The following is a 22,035-nucleotide window of genomic DNA, read 5'->3' on the forward strand; positions in this document are numbered from 1 at the left end:
GTCTCGAAACGCGCTATTTTAATCCAGTAGCGAGTTTGTTGAGCGATCGGCTTTCGCGCACACGCACACACGTACAGTGTAAGTGAGTCTAAAGATCTACATAGAGACGATCGCTTCTGGAAGTAACGAGTTGTCGGCTTGCATATAGCTGCGCCGATTTGCATGTGTTGTATGTGGGTGTTGGAGCAGCGGAATATTGAGAGAAAGCTTATAGTATGGTACAAAGTTACAGTGACAGTTAAATATTTATGAGGAGGAGCTTAAGAGAGCACTATTTAAGTATTGCGTTATCGTTGGTTGGGGCGTATGAGCAACTTCTATTTATTTATATGGTATAATATATTTGCAAAAGGATTATAACATTCGTGGTGTTTGTTGACTGCATTTGTAATAGCTTCATCTATTTTTTAATATCTTTATAAATATCGTTACTAATTAGTTAAAATTACATTTTTAATTAACATCTAACACGTGTAATTTGTTATATGTATATATTTCACAGCCGCTTTCTAAGCTGTTTACTTGGACAAGCAGTAAGAAAAAATGTATCTCATGGTAAGCGAAAATAAATTTCAGTAGCTTGATCAATCGAAAAATCATAATTTAAATAACGAAAATCATCATATATAGTATATGAGGGTTGAGATAATTCCTGAACCGATTTCACTGATTTTCACCACCAAGGTACACTATATCCAAGACTATACGCTCACTTAATTCTGCTAAGGTATTTTACGTATTAACCCATTTATAGGTTATAAAGCCTGCCATATTTTTGAAAAACCTATAATTAGGTATATGGGAGCTTGGGAAAATTATGACCTGATTTTAACCATTTTTGGTACAGAGATACACTATTAGAAGAAAAATATTCCCTCTGAATTAAATTAAACTATCTGAGAGATTTACCGATATTTTCTGTGAAAATTAACTTTTCGGCACAGAGTTCTTCATGTTCGATATACGGGGTCTCTGTAAAGTTATAGTCCGAGTTTTACAGTTTTTCCACTAGTGATGCCACAGCTCAAATACAGTATTTGATTAAAGTTTTATTCCGTCATCTTCATTGGTTCCCAATATATATATTATAAAGTGAAGGAATCAGATGGTATTCAATATTGATATATGGGAAGTAGACGTGGTTGTGATCCGCCCGAGTTAGATATAGGGTTATATATATCAAAATGATCAGGGTGACGAGACGAGTCAACATCCGAATGTCTGTCTGTCCGTCCGTCCGTCCGTCCGTGCAATGGATAACTTGAGTAAAAATTGAGATATCTTGACTTGATCGGACCACTGCCACGCCCACAAAATGGCGAAAACCGAAAACACATAAAGTGTCATAACTAAGCCATAAATAAAGTTATAAAAGTAAAATTTGGTATGAAAGATCGCACTAGGAAGGGGCATATTTGGATGTAATTTTTTTGGGAAAGTGGGCGTGGCCCCGCCCCCAAATCGGTTATTTGTATATAACTCGCAAACCAATAAAGCTATATAAACCAAACTTTCTGCAGTCAGTTCTCTTATGTACTCCACCACACACCATGAAATCGGATAATAACCACGCCCACCTCCCATACAAAGGTTAGGTTGAAACTTACTAAAAGTGAGTTAACTCAGTAACGAAAAACGCCAGAAACATTAAATTTCACATAAGATATGGCAGATAGAAGCTGCACTCAGATTTTTTTACAAAATGGAAAATGGGCGTGGCATCGCCCACTTATTGGTCAAAAACCATATCTCAGGAACTACTCGACCGCTTTCAATGAAACTTGGTTTGTAATAGTTTTCTTACATCCCAATGATATGTTGTGAAAATAGGCCAAATCGCTTCACAACCACGCCAACTTCCTATATACCAGACTTTTGAAGACGATCTGAATCGGTAACTTTACAATACATAAAGGAAGCACTAGTGAAGATATCGATGCAGAACTTTGCACAAATACTACCTTTATAGTGTGGAAGCCCCATTCTAAAAATCGCCGAAATCGGACCATAGGTTTTCAAGGCCCCATGTATCGAACATGAGGACCTCGGTGCTTCTAACCTAATATTATGGTTTCCAACTTTCAATGGACTTTATACAATATATGTGATGAATATGTGCGTCAAATTGTGTATTATATAATATAAATAAAGTTAAATAAATAAATTGCGAGAGTATAAAATGTTCGGTTACACCCGAACTTAGCCCTTCCTTACTTGTTATTTTATAACTTTATATATGGCTTTTTTATAGCTCTTTAAACGTTTTCGGTTATCGCCATTTTGTGGGCGTGACAATAGTCCGATTTCGCCTATCTACAATACAATCTTATGGTGCCAAGGGACACGTGAAACAAGTTTCATTAAGATATCTCAATTTTTACTCAAGTTACAGCTTGCACGGATGGACGGACATCCGGATTTAAACTCATCTCGTCATCCTAATCATTTTGATATATAAAACTCAATATATGTATGTATATAACTCGTTTAGTTTTAGGTCTTACAAACAAACGTTATGTGAACAAAACTATTATACTCTGTTCAAGAGTATAAAAATGCGAAATATACCAGTGTAAAGTGTAATGTTTTACAATAATATATTGACCTTTCTAGAATATTTACTAAGACTTTACATGTATTTTCTCAATATTTGCACATCGGGTTGTGCTCATCAACACTACTTATTTGTCGCTATCGTAAGAAGAAATGCAAATATCTATATACATATACGTATATTTGTTTTTTTTCACATCTCCTTACCCATATTATTTAACATTTAACTGATAAAAGTCACTATTTATACTATATTATGCGAGAGAGTGTGAACTTTGTTATTGTAGTGTATAGAATGCGTGTTTGTGTTCCCACGACTTGTTGATGTTTATACGCGTATTGTCATGTGCAGATGTGTGATAACGGTGACTGTAAGACATCAGGATGATTTGCAATATTTTCTTTCTCATGAGAAAAGTGTATGAAAATTTACGTTGTAGAAAAGAGCTAGAAGCGGAGGATTAAACTAAACTACTTGCTGCTGGAAAAACAACTTTTATTTATATTTATTTATTTGTGTGTATGTAGGGGAGTAATGGTATCGGCCATTCCGAAGGACGAAGTACAGGTTGATGTTTTGTGTTAAAGTTGATGATAGTTAGAAGAAAAAAGTGCTGCACTTAACCAACTTCAATAAGAGAGCCACTTGTTATTAGCTTTGTTGATTAAAAGTGAGTTTAACATAGAGTTTTCATGTAAAAATAGATTAATTTTCTGTATAAAGTGAGGTTAGTTAGCAGTTTGGATGTGTATTTCTATTGGGTGAGGTTGGAGAGTTTTTTGTAAGCTATTAAATACCTGTTGTATTTCATTATTTTTTTATTGATTATTCAATTACTTTAGCTATATATCATTCCTCACATTTCTGTAACACACTATTGCCTGTAATTAATTTTAATTAAAAAAAATAGATTTATATTTTAATATAAATGTTTATGAACTTTATTAAATTAAGATTCTCAGGTTTAGCTTATAACTCATATAATAAACATACGCATTTTTTTAAACTCATACTATATATAAATTTGATAATAATTTTAACAAACTATTTTATTTTATTTTATTTTATTTTATTTTATTTTACTTTATTTTATTTTATTTTATATTATTTTATTTTATTTTATTTTATTTTATTTTATTTTATTTTAAATTTATTTTATTCTATTTTATTTTATTATTTTTTATTTTATTTTATTATATTTTATTTTATTTCATTTTATTTTATTTATTTTATTTTATTTTATTTTATTTTATTTTAAATTTATTTTATATTATTTTATTTAATTTAATTTAATTTTATTATTTTCTTTTAAAATTAAATCACTCTTTTTCAATTAAAATAGATTTATATTTCATTTCCTTATACTAAAATCATTATTTTCAACTCATAGCACATAACTGTATTTATTTTGTCTTTTTACGCAATTCATTTATAACTAAAAATAATTATAACTTAAAATATTAATTTTTGAGTTTAATTGCAATATTTACAATAAAATATTACTTAAAAAATTATAACGCGATATGATTAAAGAAATATTTTTGGAATATTAAAATTTATTCTGTTTTTTTAATTTTATATTACCTAGTTTCACAGTAAAATGCATGACTGGACAAAGTCCATTGAGTTTCAAAATAGTTTATAGCAGACTGAATAGCAGCTTACGGCTTATTCAAGGAACTTGCACTCGCTAAAAAAAAAGTAAGACAGGGCAGTGAAGATGTATAGATGATGAGAACAATAATTGTGAGAAGAACAAATAGTTGGTTTTAAAGGCATAGATGCTGAACAAAGAGATAAATACTTTCATTAGAAAGTTGTTATAATTAAGCTTTGAGTTTGCTGTCAATGTAAATTTTATGAAAGCTTTGCCAAATCCAAGTAAATATAACTTTTTTCAGTCAAAAGCTCTATGAAAGCTTTTCATATTTTTTACTATTACTTTATTTACTTAATGTTTCAATATGCATTATATGAAAACTTTGCCAAGATCAAGCAATTAGAGCTTTGTTAGTTAAAAGCTCTGTGAAAGCTTTAAATTTTTTTATTCTTACCGTTTGTTTGCTCAACCTTTCAATGTAAATTTTTCGAAAGTTTTGCCAAATTCAAGCAACAAGAGTCATAAATGTATGAAAGCTCAATTTTTTAAATAAATTGTATGAAAACTTTGCCAAGATCAAGCAATTAGAGCTTTTACAGACAAAAGCTCTATAAAAGCTTTAAAATTTTTTACTCTAACTTTTTTACTCAATGTTTCAATGTAAAATGTTTGAGAGTTTTGCCAAATTCAAGCAATTTGAGCTTTTTTTCAGTCAAAAGTTCTACGAAAGTTTTTCATATTTTTTACTATTACTTTGTTTTACTAAATGTTTCAATGTTAACTTGTGAAAGCTTTGCCAAATTCTACAAATTTATGCATTTCTAATACAATATTTCAATTAGATATTATGAAATCTTTGCTGAATTCAAGCAATTAAAGCCTTTTTGTCGAAAGTTCGGTGAAAGCTCTATTTATTTTTCTTTTCGCTAGCAGATTATTACATTAAAAGACAATATGATAATAACATCCGGTTAAATATAGTTCCAAGAAAATTAAACTTAGCAAAAACTATAGGAATTAGTCGCATTCGTTAGAAATCAGTAATTTTACTGATAAAGTAAAGTTACAAGTTATTTAAGTCTAAATGAATATAAAACACTAAATGGAATGAGAAAAAAATATTTGAGTTTATTTTTGTACAAATGTTATACAAATATATATGAGCTTGATATTTATTTGATTTCGGAGCAATATCAATACGAATCCACTTTCTTTCAAAAAATCTTTGAAGGCACATACATGTTATTATGGCCTATTTTAGGCACCATATTTCTACTTTTTTTTAAATATCTATTTTAAAATATATATATGTATATATCTCGTTGGCTGTACAATAGTATAACAAAGCAACTATATGCAAAATGCATCCCTAAAAAGTGTCACAATGTGTAGATGATTTAATCGACTTGGGTTTTACGCATAAAACTAATGTTATATTTGACGCTTAGTAACTAATCGAATTTCTCTTGATTCGGCATACAAATAAAGAATTTCGAACACCAAAGATTTATCGCCTGCGACAGATCCGTTAGCCATTTGACCGGTCGATGTATGGTAAGATAGTAGATCGGTATGCCAGAGAGTATGATCACGGTGCCAATGCCCACTTCTACGGGTGACTCCAAAACGGATGAGATCACTAGGAATAGGCAGATGAGTAGATAGAGTACAGGCAATACGAGATTGACGCGTATGGGTCTTTCGGTTTTCGGTTGCTTATAACGCAACCATAACAAACCCGACACGGAGAGGAGAGTGAAGAGCGCCTCCACATAGCTGACATAGTTGATCAGCGAATAGACGTTTCGGTTCAACAGCATCACCAGCGTAATTACGCACTAAAGACGAAATAAAAAGAGAATTTAATAATAAAAAATAAAACCGTTAATTCCAAGTCCATATATTACGCACCAAAAATATCAGTGATGGCACTGGTGTTAAACAATTCACGTTGATCAATGAAATAGCGGCCGGCAGATGACCATTGCGTGCGCCCACAAAGAAGAGACGTGACGAAGCAAATATGGCGCCATTCAACGAACCAAAAGTGGAGCAGGCCACAAAGAGTGGCATTAACCAGGACATAAAGCCGAGCAACTTATCGCCGAACGTCACAGCGACAGCACTCGAAGTGATTATCACTTCGGGTGTCAACACCGAAAAGTATGCAATATTTGTCACCACATAGATGAGTGTCACCACCGGCATTGATATGCAAATGGCACGCGGCAAATTCCTATAGGGATCCTTTAATTCCTCGGTGACAAAATTCAAATAATTCCAACCGGAATACGAGAAGAGCCCATTGTAGAAGGCCAACGCTATCATGCCGGGTTTGGTGTATGTGCCACGCATCGGTTCCTCCCATTGTTCCGTATTGCCGGCGAAGAGATACCAAGCGCCAGCGGCAACAATAACAAGCAACGCGAATACTTTGGTGCCGGTGAAGATGTCTGTGACGCGTGTCACCCAACGTACATTGTAGCAATTGATGACAGTCAGTATGCCTAGGAGCGCGAGAGAGTGTGAATGGGTGAGAGAGAAAAACTCGTTAATTTATTTAACTGCTTGCTGTCTTGTTTCATCATCAAACTTACATGTCATCACGGCGGCCAGTAGTTGTATCGCCACAACGGGCGCCGAGCACGACTGCCAAAATGGTTGCAGCAAATACTGTGCAAATGTGAGCGCCGTTATGGCATTGCCGGTGGGCACCAGCACCAACAGCGCCACCCACAGATAGAGAAAAGCGGGCAGCGGTCCGAATGCTGTGCCAATGTAGGCATAATCACCACCAGATTTCGGTATCATTGTGCCTGTTAAATGAGTTAGAAATTAACGAAAATTAATTATTATTGAAATGAAATCAGAAGAATATTTGAATATATTTATAAAAGTGGTAAAATACTAATGAATACTTGCTATAGCTTTGAGTGTCTGTCAACAGGTTTGATTTGCTTTGAATTCCTTTGCTTAGTTCAATTAGCGACCTTGATAGAACTGATCAGCTTTTTTTGGTCAATTCAATAATTTATAATCTTAAAAATTCCACTTAAAATCAAATTTGGTGCTTCAGTCTTTTGTTTTTGAGCAGAGGATCAAACTTGGGAGGGACATATTTGGATGAAATTTTTTTCGGAAAAGTGGGCGTGGCACCATTTCCTATTAATTGTTTTGTATATGTCTCATAAGTTCAGCTCAGCCAAGCTCCCTGGAGTAATTTTTCAAGCACCTGATTATAAAGCATGAAAATGGACGAAATCGGTTTAGAAACACGCCTACCTCCCACATAAAGTTTGCATTCAAAACTACTAAACGTGCTTTAATCTGTAAGGAAAACTACCAAATTTTATGGTGAAGATGATACAAAAAGGGTGCACTAAGAATGGTATAATGAAATGAACGATGGGCATGGTACCGCCCACTTTGGAGTCGAAAACTATATATCAGGAACTACTCGACCGATTTCAATGAAATTTGGTATGTTATATTACCTTGACACCTTGATATAACCGATAGAAAATGGGCAAACTCGGTTTACAACCACGCTTACTTCCCATATAATACAGTTTTTAAGTCCATCTGATTCGTTTGCTTTATAATATACATACATATATATGGACATCAGGAAACAATAATTATAGCGGAGTAAATTTTTACACAAATACTGTATTTATGGCATAGCTCGTCTAAAAATCGCCGAATTCGAACTATAACTTTTCTAGGCTCCAGATATTGAGCATGAATAACTCAGTGCTTAAGTGTAATTTTTTTTAATCGAAAGGCGGTAAATCGCTTAGATATTTTAATGTAATTCAGAGGGAATATTTGTCTTCTAATAGTATGTCTCTGTACCAGTAATGGTTAAAATCGGGTCATGATTCCCATTTCAAAAATACGGTGGGCTTTATTCCGCATATATCGGTTAATATGTGACATGTCTAAGCCAAATTAAATGAGCTTTTAGTCTGGGGTACCTTGGTGGTGAAAACGAGTGAAATCGGATCAGGAATTGCCTCAGCCCCCATATACTATATATGATAATTTTCTTTATTCTAGTGGAATTAATGCCGAATATATAGGTCATATAGTCTTTATAAAATTACACCAATAAATCGCTAGAGTATAAAATTTTCGATACCACCCGAACTTAGCATTTCCTTACTTTTTTATTATTTCTGCATTTTAATCAAAAATTTAAAATAATTTCAGTTACCTTTTACTGATAAAATTATAAAGTTATTCAACATACAAGTAGTTGGCAACGCGGTTAAGTTGAAGAGAATGAGTAGTCGCTCAATTACACATTCAATTACTGAGTGTACTCTTAAATTACTCCCTACATTTAATTGCGCTAATGCTCACAAAATTATAGTGTACACATGTTAATATAAATATAATTACTAAATTTTTGTTATCACTATAAGAAATTCAATAAGCCGGCTCGTATACAAAAAAAAATTGTGTAAAACAAATGTAATATAATTAAATATAGTTTAAAATACAATAAAAATAACTCAATTTTCGTATTTTAAAGACAGAAATATTCACTTAAATTATGTTATTTTACTCCAAGATACTTTCTATACGTCAGTTGGTTGTTTGCTCAGCTGTTTTGAAATATATACCTTTGTACATATTTGTTTGTATATATCGGTAGACAAACGTCTACATTCTATTAGGGTCAAAATATGAAATGTCATTGTTATATAGTACAATAAATTATAATAATAACTTTTCATATACATTTTTGACGCATGACATTTTCTTATTTATCGCATGCGATTTTTTATACATGAAAAATAATTGTACGTGGTTAACAAAACTAAATAAAAAAAAATTTAAAATTAAATTAATGAAAAAAATAAAAAAACTATATAGAATTTAAATATACAGTACTGGAAAAAACTAAGGGATCAAAAAAAAATTCCAAATTTTTGGGCAAATTTCAACAGGCCGTAACTTCAAAAGAAATGGTCGTACAAGATATCGATAAAGAAGGAACTTTAAAAATTTTTAACCTCCTCGGTTTTTGAGTAATCGTAGATAAACCAGCAACAAAAAAATTTTCAAAATTTTTTGTTTTTTTTTGGTCTACGGGCGTGGAAACAATTTTTTTAGCCTAACCACTATAAGGATCGGATACTTTGTTCATTTACCTTTAATTTGGTTTTATGAACACCTCGATACGTCCACTTTTAGCCGAGATATCGGTCTTCAAATGGAAAATGATCCTTTTGCCTTTGATTATCGATATCTCAGCAACCAGTGATCGCACAGAAAGTTAAAGGTGGGTTTCAAGAACTTGAATGAATTCTCATTAACGACTAGCCATTGCTTTTCCGAAAAAAAAAATTTTTTCTTATTGTCACATTAATTTGAAAATGCAACAAAAAAGGGCTTTTGGTGGTTTTTTGGAAAATCGAGCGCTAGATCGAAAATATTGAGGAAACCACTAATGTTAAGTGTGCCTTTTACAGTTCAATATGTCCACAAAAACCCTACAAAAAATCAAATTAATCCAGCCACCGTTTTTTTGTTTCACTCGATCGAATTTTTGAAAAAATTAAAGGTTCACGTTTTTTGCTCTGATAAAAAAAATCGTTTTTCCTAGCTTTTTCCACATTTTTGCTCCAGAAAAAGCTTAAATTTAAAACAAAAAAAAAAACAAGTTAAAGTAATTCAAGAAATTGGAATTTTTTTTATCCCTTAATTTTCCCAGTAGTCTATTTATATTTTTTTAATTTCATAATTAATAATAAATTTAATAAAAAAATAAAAGAAAATATTTAAAATATACAATTTTTTTTATTATGAAGCAAGTTGATTTACATATTTAACATCGACTTTCTGAAGAATTTTTTCCATAATTTAATAAAAAGTGCGAAATTTAATTTTTTTTTAATATTTTACTTAAAATATTTTCCTTTTTTTAATTTTTATGTTTATCTATTTATTATAATATAATATTTTTTTTTTTAATTTTTTTAATAAACAATAATTTTTCTCAGATTTTTTCTATCACAAATTATAATGTATAAAATTTATATGAAATTTTATTCTAAAAATTAACAAATATTTTTTAATTTTCTACTACTGGGTTTCACTCAACTACTTGTTGCTTTTTTATGGTCATGCTTATTATTTCTTTTTTTTTGTTGCTTCAACCATATACATGATTATGTACCCGCCGCTTTACTGGCTGACGTCATTGACCACCCTATTTTTCGGCACTTCGCTTCGCTCGAAGGATTAACCGTGTAAACATATACATTTAGGCGTTCAAGCGCAATCGGTAAATAATGTCAACAAATATTGGAATTTCATTGAGCCGTAAAGCATTATGTTATTAAAGACTAACTGTTTATAATGGCAACAATGTTAAGTAATTAAATTTATATTGTTGCCGGGGTTGAGTTAATTTGTATTTGGTTGTGGAAAATATAGTATAATTGTTTTCAAAAATAACTTTTTTTGAATTTTTTATGAAAAAAAAAATAATGAATGAAAATATTTTTATACTCTCGCAACAAAGTTGCAGTCGTTTTTTTAGCCACTTCTTAATACAATGCAAAAATGAAAGAAATTTGATAATAACCACGCCCACCTCCCATACAAAGGTTAGGTTGAAAATTACTAAAAGTGCATTATCTCACTAACGAAAAACGTCAGAAACACTAAATTTTACATAAGAAAAGGCAGATGGAAGCTGCACTCAGATTTTTTTACAAAATGGAAAATGGGCGTGGCGTCGTCCACTTATGGGTGAAAAACCATACCTCAGGAACTACTCGACAGATTTCAATGAAATTCGGTATATAATATTTTCTTGACACTCTGATGACACGTGTGGAAAATGAAATCGGTTCACAACTACGACAACTTCCCATATAACTCAATTTTGAATTCCATCTGATTCCTTCACTTTATAAGATATACATTAGGAACCAATGAAGATAGTGAAATAAAAGTTTACATAAATATTGTATATGATCCGTGGCATCACTTGTGAAAAAATTGTCGAAATCGGACTATAACTTTTCAATGCCGCGGATATCGAATATGAAGAACTCAGTGCCTTATGGTAATTTTTCGCCGAAAATATGGGCAAATCTCTCAGATATCTTAATTTAATTCAGAGGAAATCTTTTTCTTCCAATAGTGTGTCTCTGTATCAGAAATGGTTAAAATCGGGTCATAACTTCCCCGAGCTCTCATATAGCAAATTATAGGATTTTCAAAAATATCAAATTGGGTGTAATCTTAATAAAAATATAGTAATAAATTGCGAGAGTATAAAATGTTCGGTTGCACCCGAACTTAGCCTTTCCTTACTTGTTTATTTAAAATTTAAATATTTTATTTTATAATAACTTTAACAAAATTAAATAGAAATCGTGATATCCAAATATAGTTTTCAATATAAAAAAAATTAAAAAAAGTTTAAAAATATGTCTGAATTTAAAATTATTTATCGAATTCTCGTCAGATAAAAAATAGTTTAGTTTAAATAATTAATAAAAAATTATTTTAATTTTATTTTGTTTTTAATTAATTTAAAAAAAATAGGTTTGGATATTAAAGTTTTCAAATTTTAAAGTTAGCAAAATCAGTGCTATTTATTTTTTGAAAAAAAAAATCTTAAATGTTATCAATGCAGCTCCAAACCAATGACCTACATAACTATTATTATCTCATGCAATTATTGCTTATGAAGGTCTGTGTTTTGCAATAATGCTAGCTGTATTTTCATTTGCTTTAATAATATAATTATTTCATGGTGACATCTAAACTTGATAAGATATACATATGTATAGTTATCTAGATTATTTTTTATATATTTAAATAAGTACATACATACATACATATGAAAATGGGAAAGCTGTTGACCTCATTAACAACTTGATTTCATACACATTTTATATTTATGTATATATTTTTTTCTTAGAAAGGAAGTGTTCGATCTTTCATTACTGTTTCATTTGAAAATTGCCAAATTTTTTATCTAAAATATGTTTATATAACATATGTATGTATATACAACTGTTTACTATAGCCTCAATAGCCTCCTGTTTCTTAGCCAACCAACTTTTTGGCTGATGTAAATTCTCTAACAAATGCTTACATCTGAGTTGCATCATGCTTTTCATTCTTCACAAGATTTGTTTTTTCTCCATTCTCCATTAACTTGTGCTCAATGCTACTCTCAAAGCCCAAACACGTGTTGACGCGCTCTCAGTGCGAATAGTTAAGCAGATTGCGGTCGCATTTTGAAATCACATTAGTTATAGTGGTGATTTTGATTATTTTTCAAACATTTACGAGCATAAAATAGAGTGTGTAGTTGTTGTAGTGTAGCTTCTATGGAAATATTGCTGTGTATATGCTCATGTGGGAAGATAACAATTTGCTCACATGCGTGTCTGAGTTTTATCAAAAAGCTTAATTGTTTACAAATGGCACGGTTGTTGAGGTTTATTTTTTTTTATGTTACACACAGTGCTTTGAGAAAACATATATGTATGTGATATTATATATAAGTATGTATGCACTATTTTCAAATAATTTGAAAGCTTGTGGTTTTCTTCAACAAACATTTTTTTAGTTTCTAGTTCATACTTCCTAATTAAGTATTTATTTAATAGACATTAGATTAAACAATTTTTTCTTATTAAAAAATTAATAAAAAGTTTTTTATAAACATCTCTTTAAAAGAAAAATTCTTTAAATAAAATTTAAAAAATTAAAAAAAAAATTATTAAAAAAGTTTTGTAAAAATTATTTAAAATTTATTTAAATTTTTTTTATTAAAAAAATGTATAAAAAAATTTTTATAAACAAATCATAAAAAAAAATGTAAACAAATTTTTATACTCTCGCAACCTGTTGCACAGAGTATCATAGCTTTGTTCACATAACGGTTGTTTGTGTCACCAAGAAATATAAGAGTTAGATATGGGGTTATATATACATAAATGATCAGGATGACGAGTAGATTTGAAATCCGGATGTCTGTCCGTCCGTCTGTTCGTGCAACGGATAACTTGAATAAAAATTGAGATATCTTAATGAAACTTGGAACACGTGTTCCTTGGCACCATAAGAAGGTTAAGTTCGAAGATGGGCGGAATCGGACCACTGCCACGCTTACAAAATGGTGATAACCAAAACCAAATAAAGAGCTATAACTAAGCCATAAATAAAGTTATGAAAATAAAATTTGAAACATAGGATCCAAAACTAAAAGAGTTAGATATAGAGTCATATATACCAAAGTGATCAGGATGACGAGTAGATTTGAAATCCGGATGTCTGTCCGTCTGTCCGTGCAAGCGATAACTTGAGTAAAAATTAAGATATCGCTAGGCGGTTGCTTTCGAAAATGGGCAAAATCGGTCCACTGCCACGCCCACAAAATGGAGGAAACCGAAAACCTATACAGTGTCATAACTAAGTCATAAATAAAGTTATGAAAATGAAATTTGGAACATAGGATCCCATTAGGGAGGGGCACATTTGGATGTAATTTTTTTGGAAAAGTGGGCGTGACCCCGCCCTCAAATAAGTTTTTTGTATATAACTCGCAAACCAATAAAGCTATATAAGCCAAACTTTCTGCAGTCGTTTTTCTTAGCCATTTCCTTATATAGTCCAAAAATGAAAGAAATCGGATAATAACCACGCCCACCTCCCATACAAAGGTTAGGTTGAAAATTACTAAAAGTGGGTTAACTCCCTAACGAAAAACGTCAGAAACACCAAATTTTACATAAGAAATGGCAGAAGAAAGCTGCAATGAGATTTTTTTACAAAATGGAAAATGGGCATGGCGTCGCCCACTTATGGGTCAAAAACCATATCTCAAGAACTATTCGACCGATTTCAATGAAATTCGGTATATAACACTTTTCTTTACACAAATACTGTATTTGAGCTGTGACATCACTTGTGCAAAAATTGTCAAAATCGGACCATGACTTTTCAAGGCCCCTGATATCAAGCATGAAGAACTCAGTGCCTAAGGTTAATTTTTCACCGAAAATATAGGTAAATCCCTCAGATATTTTAATGTAATTCATTCCCTCTGAATTTTTTTCTTATAACAGTTTCTCTCTGTACCTGAAATGGTAAAAATCGGGTCATAATTTCCCCCAGATCCTATATACCTAATTATAAGTAATATTAAATTAAGTGATCGTATAGTCTTCGATACATTGTATCTTGGTGGTGAAAACGAGTGAAATCGGTTTAGGAATTACCTCAGTCCCCATATACTATTTATAATGGTTTTCGTTATTCTATTGAACTTTATGCCGAATATATGGGTCGAATTGTGTTGTCTTTATAAAATTACATCAATAAATTGCGAGAGTATAAAATGTTCGGTTACACCCGAACTTAGCCCTTCCTTACTTGTTTTAAATATATAACTTATATATAAATATTTTTTTATATAAAAAAAAAATTAAAAAAAATATATATTTTTATGTTATTTATTTTGTAATTACAAATTATTTAATTATTAAAAAATTTATTTCAAAATGTATTTAAATTTTTTTTATATAAAAATGTATAAAAAGATCATCAAAAAAAATAAAAAAAAAAAATATTTTTTTTTTAAGTTATATATTTTGTAATTACTTTATTATCACATAAGTATATTTTATATATTTTACAATTTGTTTATTTTCGATTTTTCTCACTTATTTGTTACTAATTTACAGTTTTTTTATCACAAATTTAAGTCTATTAAATGCTCTAAGATACCTTGAGGCTTAAGTGTGTAGGCTTAAAACTCCATTATCACCAATTATATATATAAACATATTTACATACATATATATGTAAGTATTTGCTTATATCGCTATTAGCATTAAAAATCAATCAGTGGTGAGCATTCGATTTTTTGATTTTACCAATAAAGATTGTGTGCGTTGGTCTTTACAAGTACATTAGGGTGGGCCGTAAAGCACAGAAGAAAGAAAAATATCAACATTCGAAGGCTTCAAAAATTAAAAATATTTTTTAAAAATCTATTTAAGTGGATCAAACACTTTTCTTTTCTACAGATTACTTTAAGCTGTATAAGTATTTCATAAGAGATGACCCAAAAAATAACCAACTCCTAGTTCTTCATAGCTTTTCAAGGCTTACAACTTCGAATTATGGAATTATATTTAGTTATATTTAAACCCTTCATTTAGTGATCTTACAAGATCCTTATTAATATATATATCTTAATATTTAATGAAACAGAATATGGATAAGAAAGACGTCTGGGTATGTGTTCTAAAAATTCATAAAAACTTAACATTGAGGATTCAATTCAGTGAAATTGAATGAACTTTTGTTGAAAACCACTAAAAAGCACATAAACCCGTTATCAAGTATTTTAATGCCCATAAACTAAAGTTTTTCTTGAGAATTTTTGGAATGAAAGTTGATTTCTACTTTCAGACTCATCTCTGTACGTAGTACGTAAACAAAAAATTATAGTCAACTCTCATCTCTCTTCACCGATTTCAACTTCAGTAATTTATCAAATATTTTACAGACTTTTCTCACAGTAGTTAATTGATCAATTAACCTACCTACTTGATTAAAGCGCTGATTTATATCGATTTACCGTACAAAAGAAAAATCTCATTTTACTGCATTAATTTTTAATCGAATACAAATCATCAAAAGTGTGAAAGGTAAAAACTGTTTTCTCAATTAAAATATTAATGTATTAAATTAATTTGGCTGTGCGAAAAGGCTATTAATAAATTATGGTTCATTTATTTATGAAAAAGCGAAAATCTTCCCTTATTTGAAAATGATAAATTATAGCCAGTATTTTAAAATAATTTCGTAGGTATCGATCCACCCGAATATTCACTAATTATACCTTATGGAGTTGTAAAATTCAAAAATTATTTAGTAATCCAACCACCCTAGTATTCACTAATTATTGTAAGCGTGCTTTTCACGACTTCGCACTCCAAAATAATTTGTGTGCCTACACGATTTAACTCTAAATATTACTACCTATTGAATAAAACATTAAGCCTTGAAGTTTCTCACAAAGCTTCTCTGAAAATAATATAATATTTTTATATTTTCCTTAAAGTGTCTGAAAAAACTGCTGTATAAATATGTACTCGCACTTATGAGTGTACTAACAGCTGGGAAATTTGAATATTTTGCTTTTGAATGAAATGAGTTTGAGAATATTTTAGACATTTTATTTTTAAATAATATAGATTCTAGAATATGTAAAAAGCTAAACACTTATTAAGAAAGTGCAATAATTTATCAGCTGTTCCCAAGTAAGTTCAATGTGGTGGTGTGATCTACATAGGGATTTTTGCGTTCTCCAGTATTTGTCAGTTAATGATATCAGACATTAAGAAAGGTGTTCTTAAAAGAAATATGATACATTCGAGGTCATTTTGATCAGTTGTAATCTTTATCTTGCAAGAAAATGTTCCAAAATAACGATTGGTCCATGGTTAAAATCTTAAAACATAGAGTTTCCTTCAAAATAATGTTGTGTGGTTAACAGTATGACTTTCATATCAATAGAATCTGTATGATCTTTAAATTTATCGAAAATTAAGAACTCGCTATAGAAGATTAAAGGGAAATGCTATTGTAGTTCTGTTGTTTTGTAAGCGAGCGCCAAAAGAACCCACGTTTAAATAATCAAAGGCAAAAATAAGCAAAGTAAAAAAATATAGACTGTGGAATTTTCAAGTATACGCAGTCAAGATTCTGAAGACGCCCAAAACAAAGAAATTTGTCACTGTTGACAGTCATAACTTTGAAGTTGTAGATAATTTCGTATATCTGGGAACCAGCATTAACAGCAATAACAATGTCAGCCTGGAAATCCAACGCAGAATCACTCTTGCCAACAGGTGCTACTATAGACTGAGTAGGCAATTGAAAAGTAAAGTCCTCTCCCGACGAACAAAAACCAAACTCTACAAGTCTCGCATCATTTCCGTCCTACTTTATGGACCCTTAAACATTGGAAATGGCGAATACCGCAGAAGATGGAATGATGAGATGTATGTGTTATTCGACGACATGGACATAGTCCAGCGAATAAAAAGATAGCGGCTACGCTGGCTAGGTCACGTTGTTCGAATGGACGAAAGTACTTCAGCTCTGAAAGTTTTCGATGCAGTACCCGCTGGTGGAAGCGGAGGAAGAGGGAGACCTCCACTCCGATGGAAGGACCAGGAGGAGAGGGACCTGTCTTCGCTTGGTATAACCAATTCGCTTGGTATAACCAATTCGCTTGGTATAACCAATTGGCGCCAAACTGCCAGAAGGAGGAGAGACGCGTGGCGCGCTGTTGTGGACTCGGCTATAACCGCGTAAGCGTTGTCTAGTTGTAGTTTTTTTTTGTGGATTATGGCGATTAGAGTTAGGAAGTTGAACTTTATTTGAAAGCTGAAAGACTTTTGACAGCCGTCAGTCAAAGTTTAGGAGAGTTGAGTTGTTCGTGTATCACTCGCTGACGAAAAAAATTAAAATATTGGTTCGAAATAACGAAGAATGTTGATGATTTATATTGAAATAATTAAAATATTATTTAAGATTTGTAAAAAGCTCAAAAGCTCCTTTGTGAAAGCGCTTAATAAAGCAAGGTTCACATTGAAGTTGAATTTTCTGAAGTTATATAGATTAAGAGCTTAGAAATAATTATGCTTCGGGCAGAATCTATTTAAAATGTTTTAAGAAAAAATATATGCCTCTCAAAGCTTAGCAAAAGCGTCTGTAGACGAACTCTACTAAAATAGCCACCATTCATTCATCAAAATAAAAAACGCTTGTCCAACTGACAACCAACAAATTACTCAATACTATGCTCGAACAAATATTGGTTTACCAAATTAGCATGCCATTCAGGCAACACAACCAAGCTGCGAGCCGTAAATTTCTGCAAATTAATAGCTTTTCACAGGTTCAATGGCACGAACATTGCTGAAGCGCCATTTTGCCAGAGCGCAAATACAACACCGACTAACTAGAATGTGGTTTACAAACTCAATGGGCTAACAAATCAGTTACACCAACAAATGCTAACATTTACATATTGTTATTGTATGCAAATAGGAATAGAAAATAAATACGAGTTGCATTTCGTTACTCACCCAATTCCGCATAGCAAAGCGCACCAACCATACTCAAGGCGCCGCATAAAATCCAAACGATCAACGATTGACCAATCGAACCGGAGTACTCGAGCACACCACGGGGACTGACGAAAATACCGGCGCCAACGATAACACCCACAATAATGGCCACACCATCGAGTAAACCGATTTGTTTCTTAAGTTTAACACCGGATCCTTGACTTGAGCTGTCCGATGAGTTGGTTTGTAGCGCGGCGCCGGAGAAATCCGCTGTCGAATTAACAGGTGTATCGAAAATGTGACGCGGTACGATATTATCGGCGGTCTGTATGCGTGTCATTTTGTGGAATTTATTGAATATTATTTTTTTTTTTATTTTATAAAAAATGGGTTTAACTCAATTTGAGTTGTTTGGCGCTAGGAGTGATAGCGAGTGTGAAGGATAGTAGTGGTTGTTGTTGTTGAGGGTCCTCTACGAGGTAGTTTGCGTTGTGCGTTGTTGTTTTGCTTGTGTTGCCTTACAGACGTCTCTAAGGGTTTCTAAGGGTTAATTGTGCTCTCAAACGCTAAGGGTGTTGCTGTTAGTTCTGCGCATGCGTGTGTTGTCTTAAACTGTTTTCTTGTTGTTTGTTGTATTTTGTTGCTTTTTTATGTTATGACTTTCTTGTTTTTTGTTGTCGCTTTATTTTTACCGGCAATTTGTACGCTTTATTGCATCAGCTGCCATGCGTTCGCACTCAAACTATTTTTGCGGCCGCGCGCTTTCACTCACTCACTCGCTAGCTATTTTTTATCAGCTTTTGGTTTTGTTTTACCGTTAAATGTTTGCTCTTTTTTGTGTTTCATAAATTATTATTATTTTTTTTTGTTGTTGTATTTTTATCATATATCACTTATGATTTCCTGTTGGGTTCATTAAACGGCAGCGTGGCGCATTCACTCGCACCCCTGTGCGTTATCAGCTTGTCAACGTAGTCTAAAAAAAATTTGCATTTTCTACATGAAAGCTGTTAGCTTATTTAATGTTTTTGTGTCTGTAAATACGTTGTAGCGCTGACTAAGTGTACCAAATGTTCACTGAGTGTTAAAAAATATATGCTTTTGCAGGGGTTCGCCGTAATTTTTTTTTAAATAAAGGGCGTGTTAGCTGCGGTATATTTAATTATATATATATTTTTTTTTTGATAAAAAATTATCACCACTTAGTATGCATGCCTTTTGCAAAAACAATTTAAAAAAAAAATATTTGTTTTATATAAAAAAATTATTTTTGTTTTTTTATTAAAAAAAATATTTTTTTTTTATTTATTTTATTGTTTTTATTATTGTTTTTCATTTACTTTTTCTTGTTAAAAATTCTTTTGAAACGCGCACATGTTTCTTATTGGAAACTTTTCTATTATTTCGTATTATTGTATTTCACTTTTGCATATTTTTGCACTAACTTCGCTCACAATGCGCTCACTCCAGCGAGTCGGCTGTTGTACACGTGGTCGCGTTGCTTTTCAGCTCAAAGCTAAAGTCTGAAAGTCTAAGCGCACACGAGTTTTTCATCAACAAACTGCAAATTAAAATATTTCTTTTTTATAAAAAGTCAATTGAAATATAACACCTTTAACAAATTCGAAGCAAAAGTACGAAATTTATTTAAAATATATTTTTTTTGTATTAAAATATTTTTTTTTATTTAAAATATTTTTTTGAATTTAAAATATTTTTTTATAATATATATATTTAAACTGTTTTCATTCACCAAACAGCAAATAATTATTTCACATTAAAAATATCATGAAATTAATAAAAAAAATCTCAAACCACAACTTCACTTTTTCACCGCTTTCAAACGTCCACACAATTTGCGCGCTCAATTCATACTAAAAGGAAACTGGAAAAACACACTCGTTTGGCTAGCTGGCAAGCGTGTAAAGAACACGACAAACATACAAGTGTACAACAATACAATACATACATACATACACACACATACATACTACCTACATATTCACACAGCTGGCACCGGTTGCTCCGCACCGTTTGCTGACTGACGATACACCAAACAACAGTTTGTGGTGAATGTGTAGCGAAATGTTAGTTGTCACTACAATAACAACAACAACAACATAAGTAATAACACCAAACTATGTCTGGCAGGGTAGATAGTCAAACACATGCACACACACATTCATATATGCAAGGCAGACACTCAAACGCACTTTAGTTACGTATTTCCATGCCTTAACACAACACATAAAAATGCTGGAGGTCGGTGGCGGTAGTGCTAAAGTGGCAAAAGCAAAAACAAAGGAAAAATATTTGTATGTATGTAAATAAAGTAAAACACAACATGAAAAGACACACACCGGAACAACAGACAATAAAATACAAAGCACTCCAATATAGCTTCTAAACACGTTTATTGGCACACTCACTCACTCATCAAGCGGATTCACTCATTTGCTTGCGAGCGACTTCAATGCAACTTCGGGCTCAGACGAATTGAAATGAATTTTGATAAATTTGCGAAAAACAAAAACAATTTTTTTTTGAATTTTTATTTCTTTGTTTTTGTATTTTCTTTTATTATGAACTCTTTTTTTGAATTTAATTCTTTTATTTTTTTTTCAATTTTGTCTGCGTTTTTTGTGCGCATTTCTGAAGAATTTGTATGCCAAGCGCGGCTTAGTGGTCTAAGCAGAGTTCTAAAGCCACAACTTATGTGTTTATGTGCTTCTTATAGTAATGATTTCTTTACAATTAGGCAAAACTAAGTTTTTATACTGTTTATTAGTGTATTTGGCCAATGGTTTCATGTATTGGTGCCACACGCTTCTAAAATGGCTATAAATAGCCGAATAGAGCTTTTGAAATATTTAATCACCAACAAAGTCTGCGAAAAAAGTAACTGGGGGAGCGACTGAGCGCACGTAGAACAGAAATTTGATGATGAGGTGCGAAGAAAACAAAGTTTTATTCTTCAATTTCCAAAAATTGCCAAAAAACCTCTGAAAGCTCTCAAGAAAGGCTTTTTTAAGGAAACTTTATAAATATATTTAAGTCACAAGAGATTCCTTATCAATTACTGTAGTTTTGTAGCGGTGGGAAAATAATTCTTTAATAATCTCGTACAATTCTACCAATCTAATAGACCGAAAGTAAGTCAGAGTCCACTCCGGTTAAGTAGACTTGATCGTTCTTGAGACCTGACTGACTGTTAATCTACTCAGTCATTCTCATCAGATATAAAATAAATAATTTTAATAATGGCTCATAAACTCAAAATATCAATATCCTTTAAATCTGGATAGCCAAAGAAGAAACGTAACTACTCCAATCAACCCTTCGAGCTTTCAATCAACTATGTAAAAGATCGTGATTTAAAATAGAGTGAGAATTCATTTTTTTTTAGTTTTTGGGGTCGCTGAATCTGAATCCAATTTAACCCCATCAGAACAGGGTTTGGACATAACCTCAGAAAACAAAGATGGTGGACCGCGTTTTTTTAAATTCATCGGGTTCGTATGAAATTCCCTACCCAGAGGTTTTCAGTGCCACGGATTAGGAATCCAGTGTCGGTTTTTTCAAATTCAAAATGACGGATCCAATATAGCGGACGTTTTTTTTAAGTTCATCGGAATTGCTTAGCACGCGGTTCTCGGGGGTTTTTGGGGTCGCTGATATGAAACGGATGTCCTATTCGGATTTAGGGACCCCAATAACATATGGTACACATAGTAAGACTTCTAGGTCATAAT

The 22,035-nt window shown here is 31.8% G+C and overlaps 1 protein-coding gene across 5 annotated transcripts; it reads right to left on the reverse strand.

Annotated features, from left to right (window-relative positions):
- Nucleotides 1-5,257: 5,257 nt before the first annotated feature.
- LOC105209749 (Y+L amino acid transporter 2) lies at nucleotides 5,258-20,152 on the reverse strand. 5 transcript variants are annotated; one of them, XM_011180343.3, is made up of 5 exons: nucleotides 20,105-20,152; nucleotides 18,302-19,259; nucleotides 6,752-6,970; nucleotides 6,066-6,661; nucleotides 5,258-5,992 (listed from the first exon to the last, which is right to left on the reverse strand). In XM_011180343.3, exons 2-5 carry the CDS (start codon nucleotides 18,621-18,623, stop codon nucleotides 5,606-5,608), a joined length of 1,524 nt encoding a protein of 507 aa, XP_011178645.1. In that variant the 5' UTR covers nucleotides 18,624-19,259; nucleotides 20,105-20,152; the 3' UTR covers nucleotides 5,258-5,605. The 5 variants fall into 5 exon arrangements, with proteins under 5 accessions (XP_011178645.1, XP_054085171.1, XP_054085172.1 ...); XM_054229196.1 differs by having other exon boundaries at nucleotides 18,302-19,430; nucleotides 20,099-20,133; XM_054229197.1 differs by having other exon boundaries at nucleotides 18,302-19,430; nucleotides 20,105-20,121.
- Nucleotides 20,153-22,035: the final 1,883 nt, after the last annotated feature.

Source organism: Zeugodacus cucurbitae, chromosome 4 (genome assembly GCF_028554725.1).
Source record: "Zeugodacus cucurbitae isolate PBARC_wt_2022May chromosome 4, idZeuCucr1.2, whole genome shotgun sequence".
NCBI classification, from domain to species: Eukaryota; Metazoa; Arthropoda; class Insecta; order Diptera; family Tephritidae; genus Zeugodacus; species Zeugodacus cucurbitae.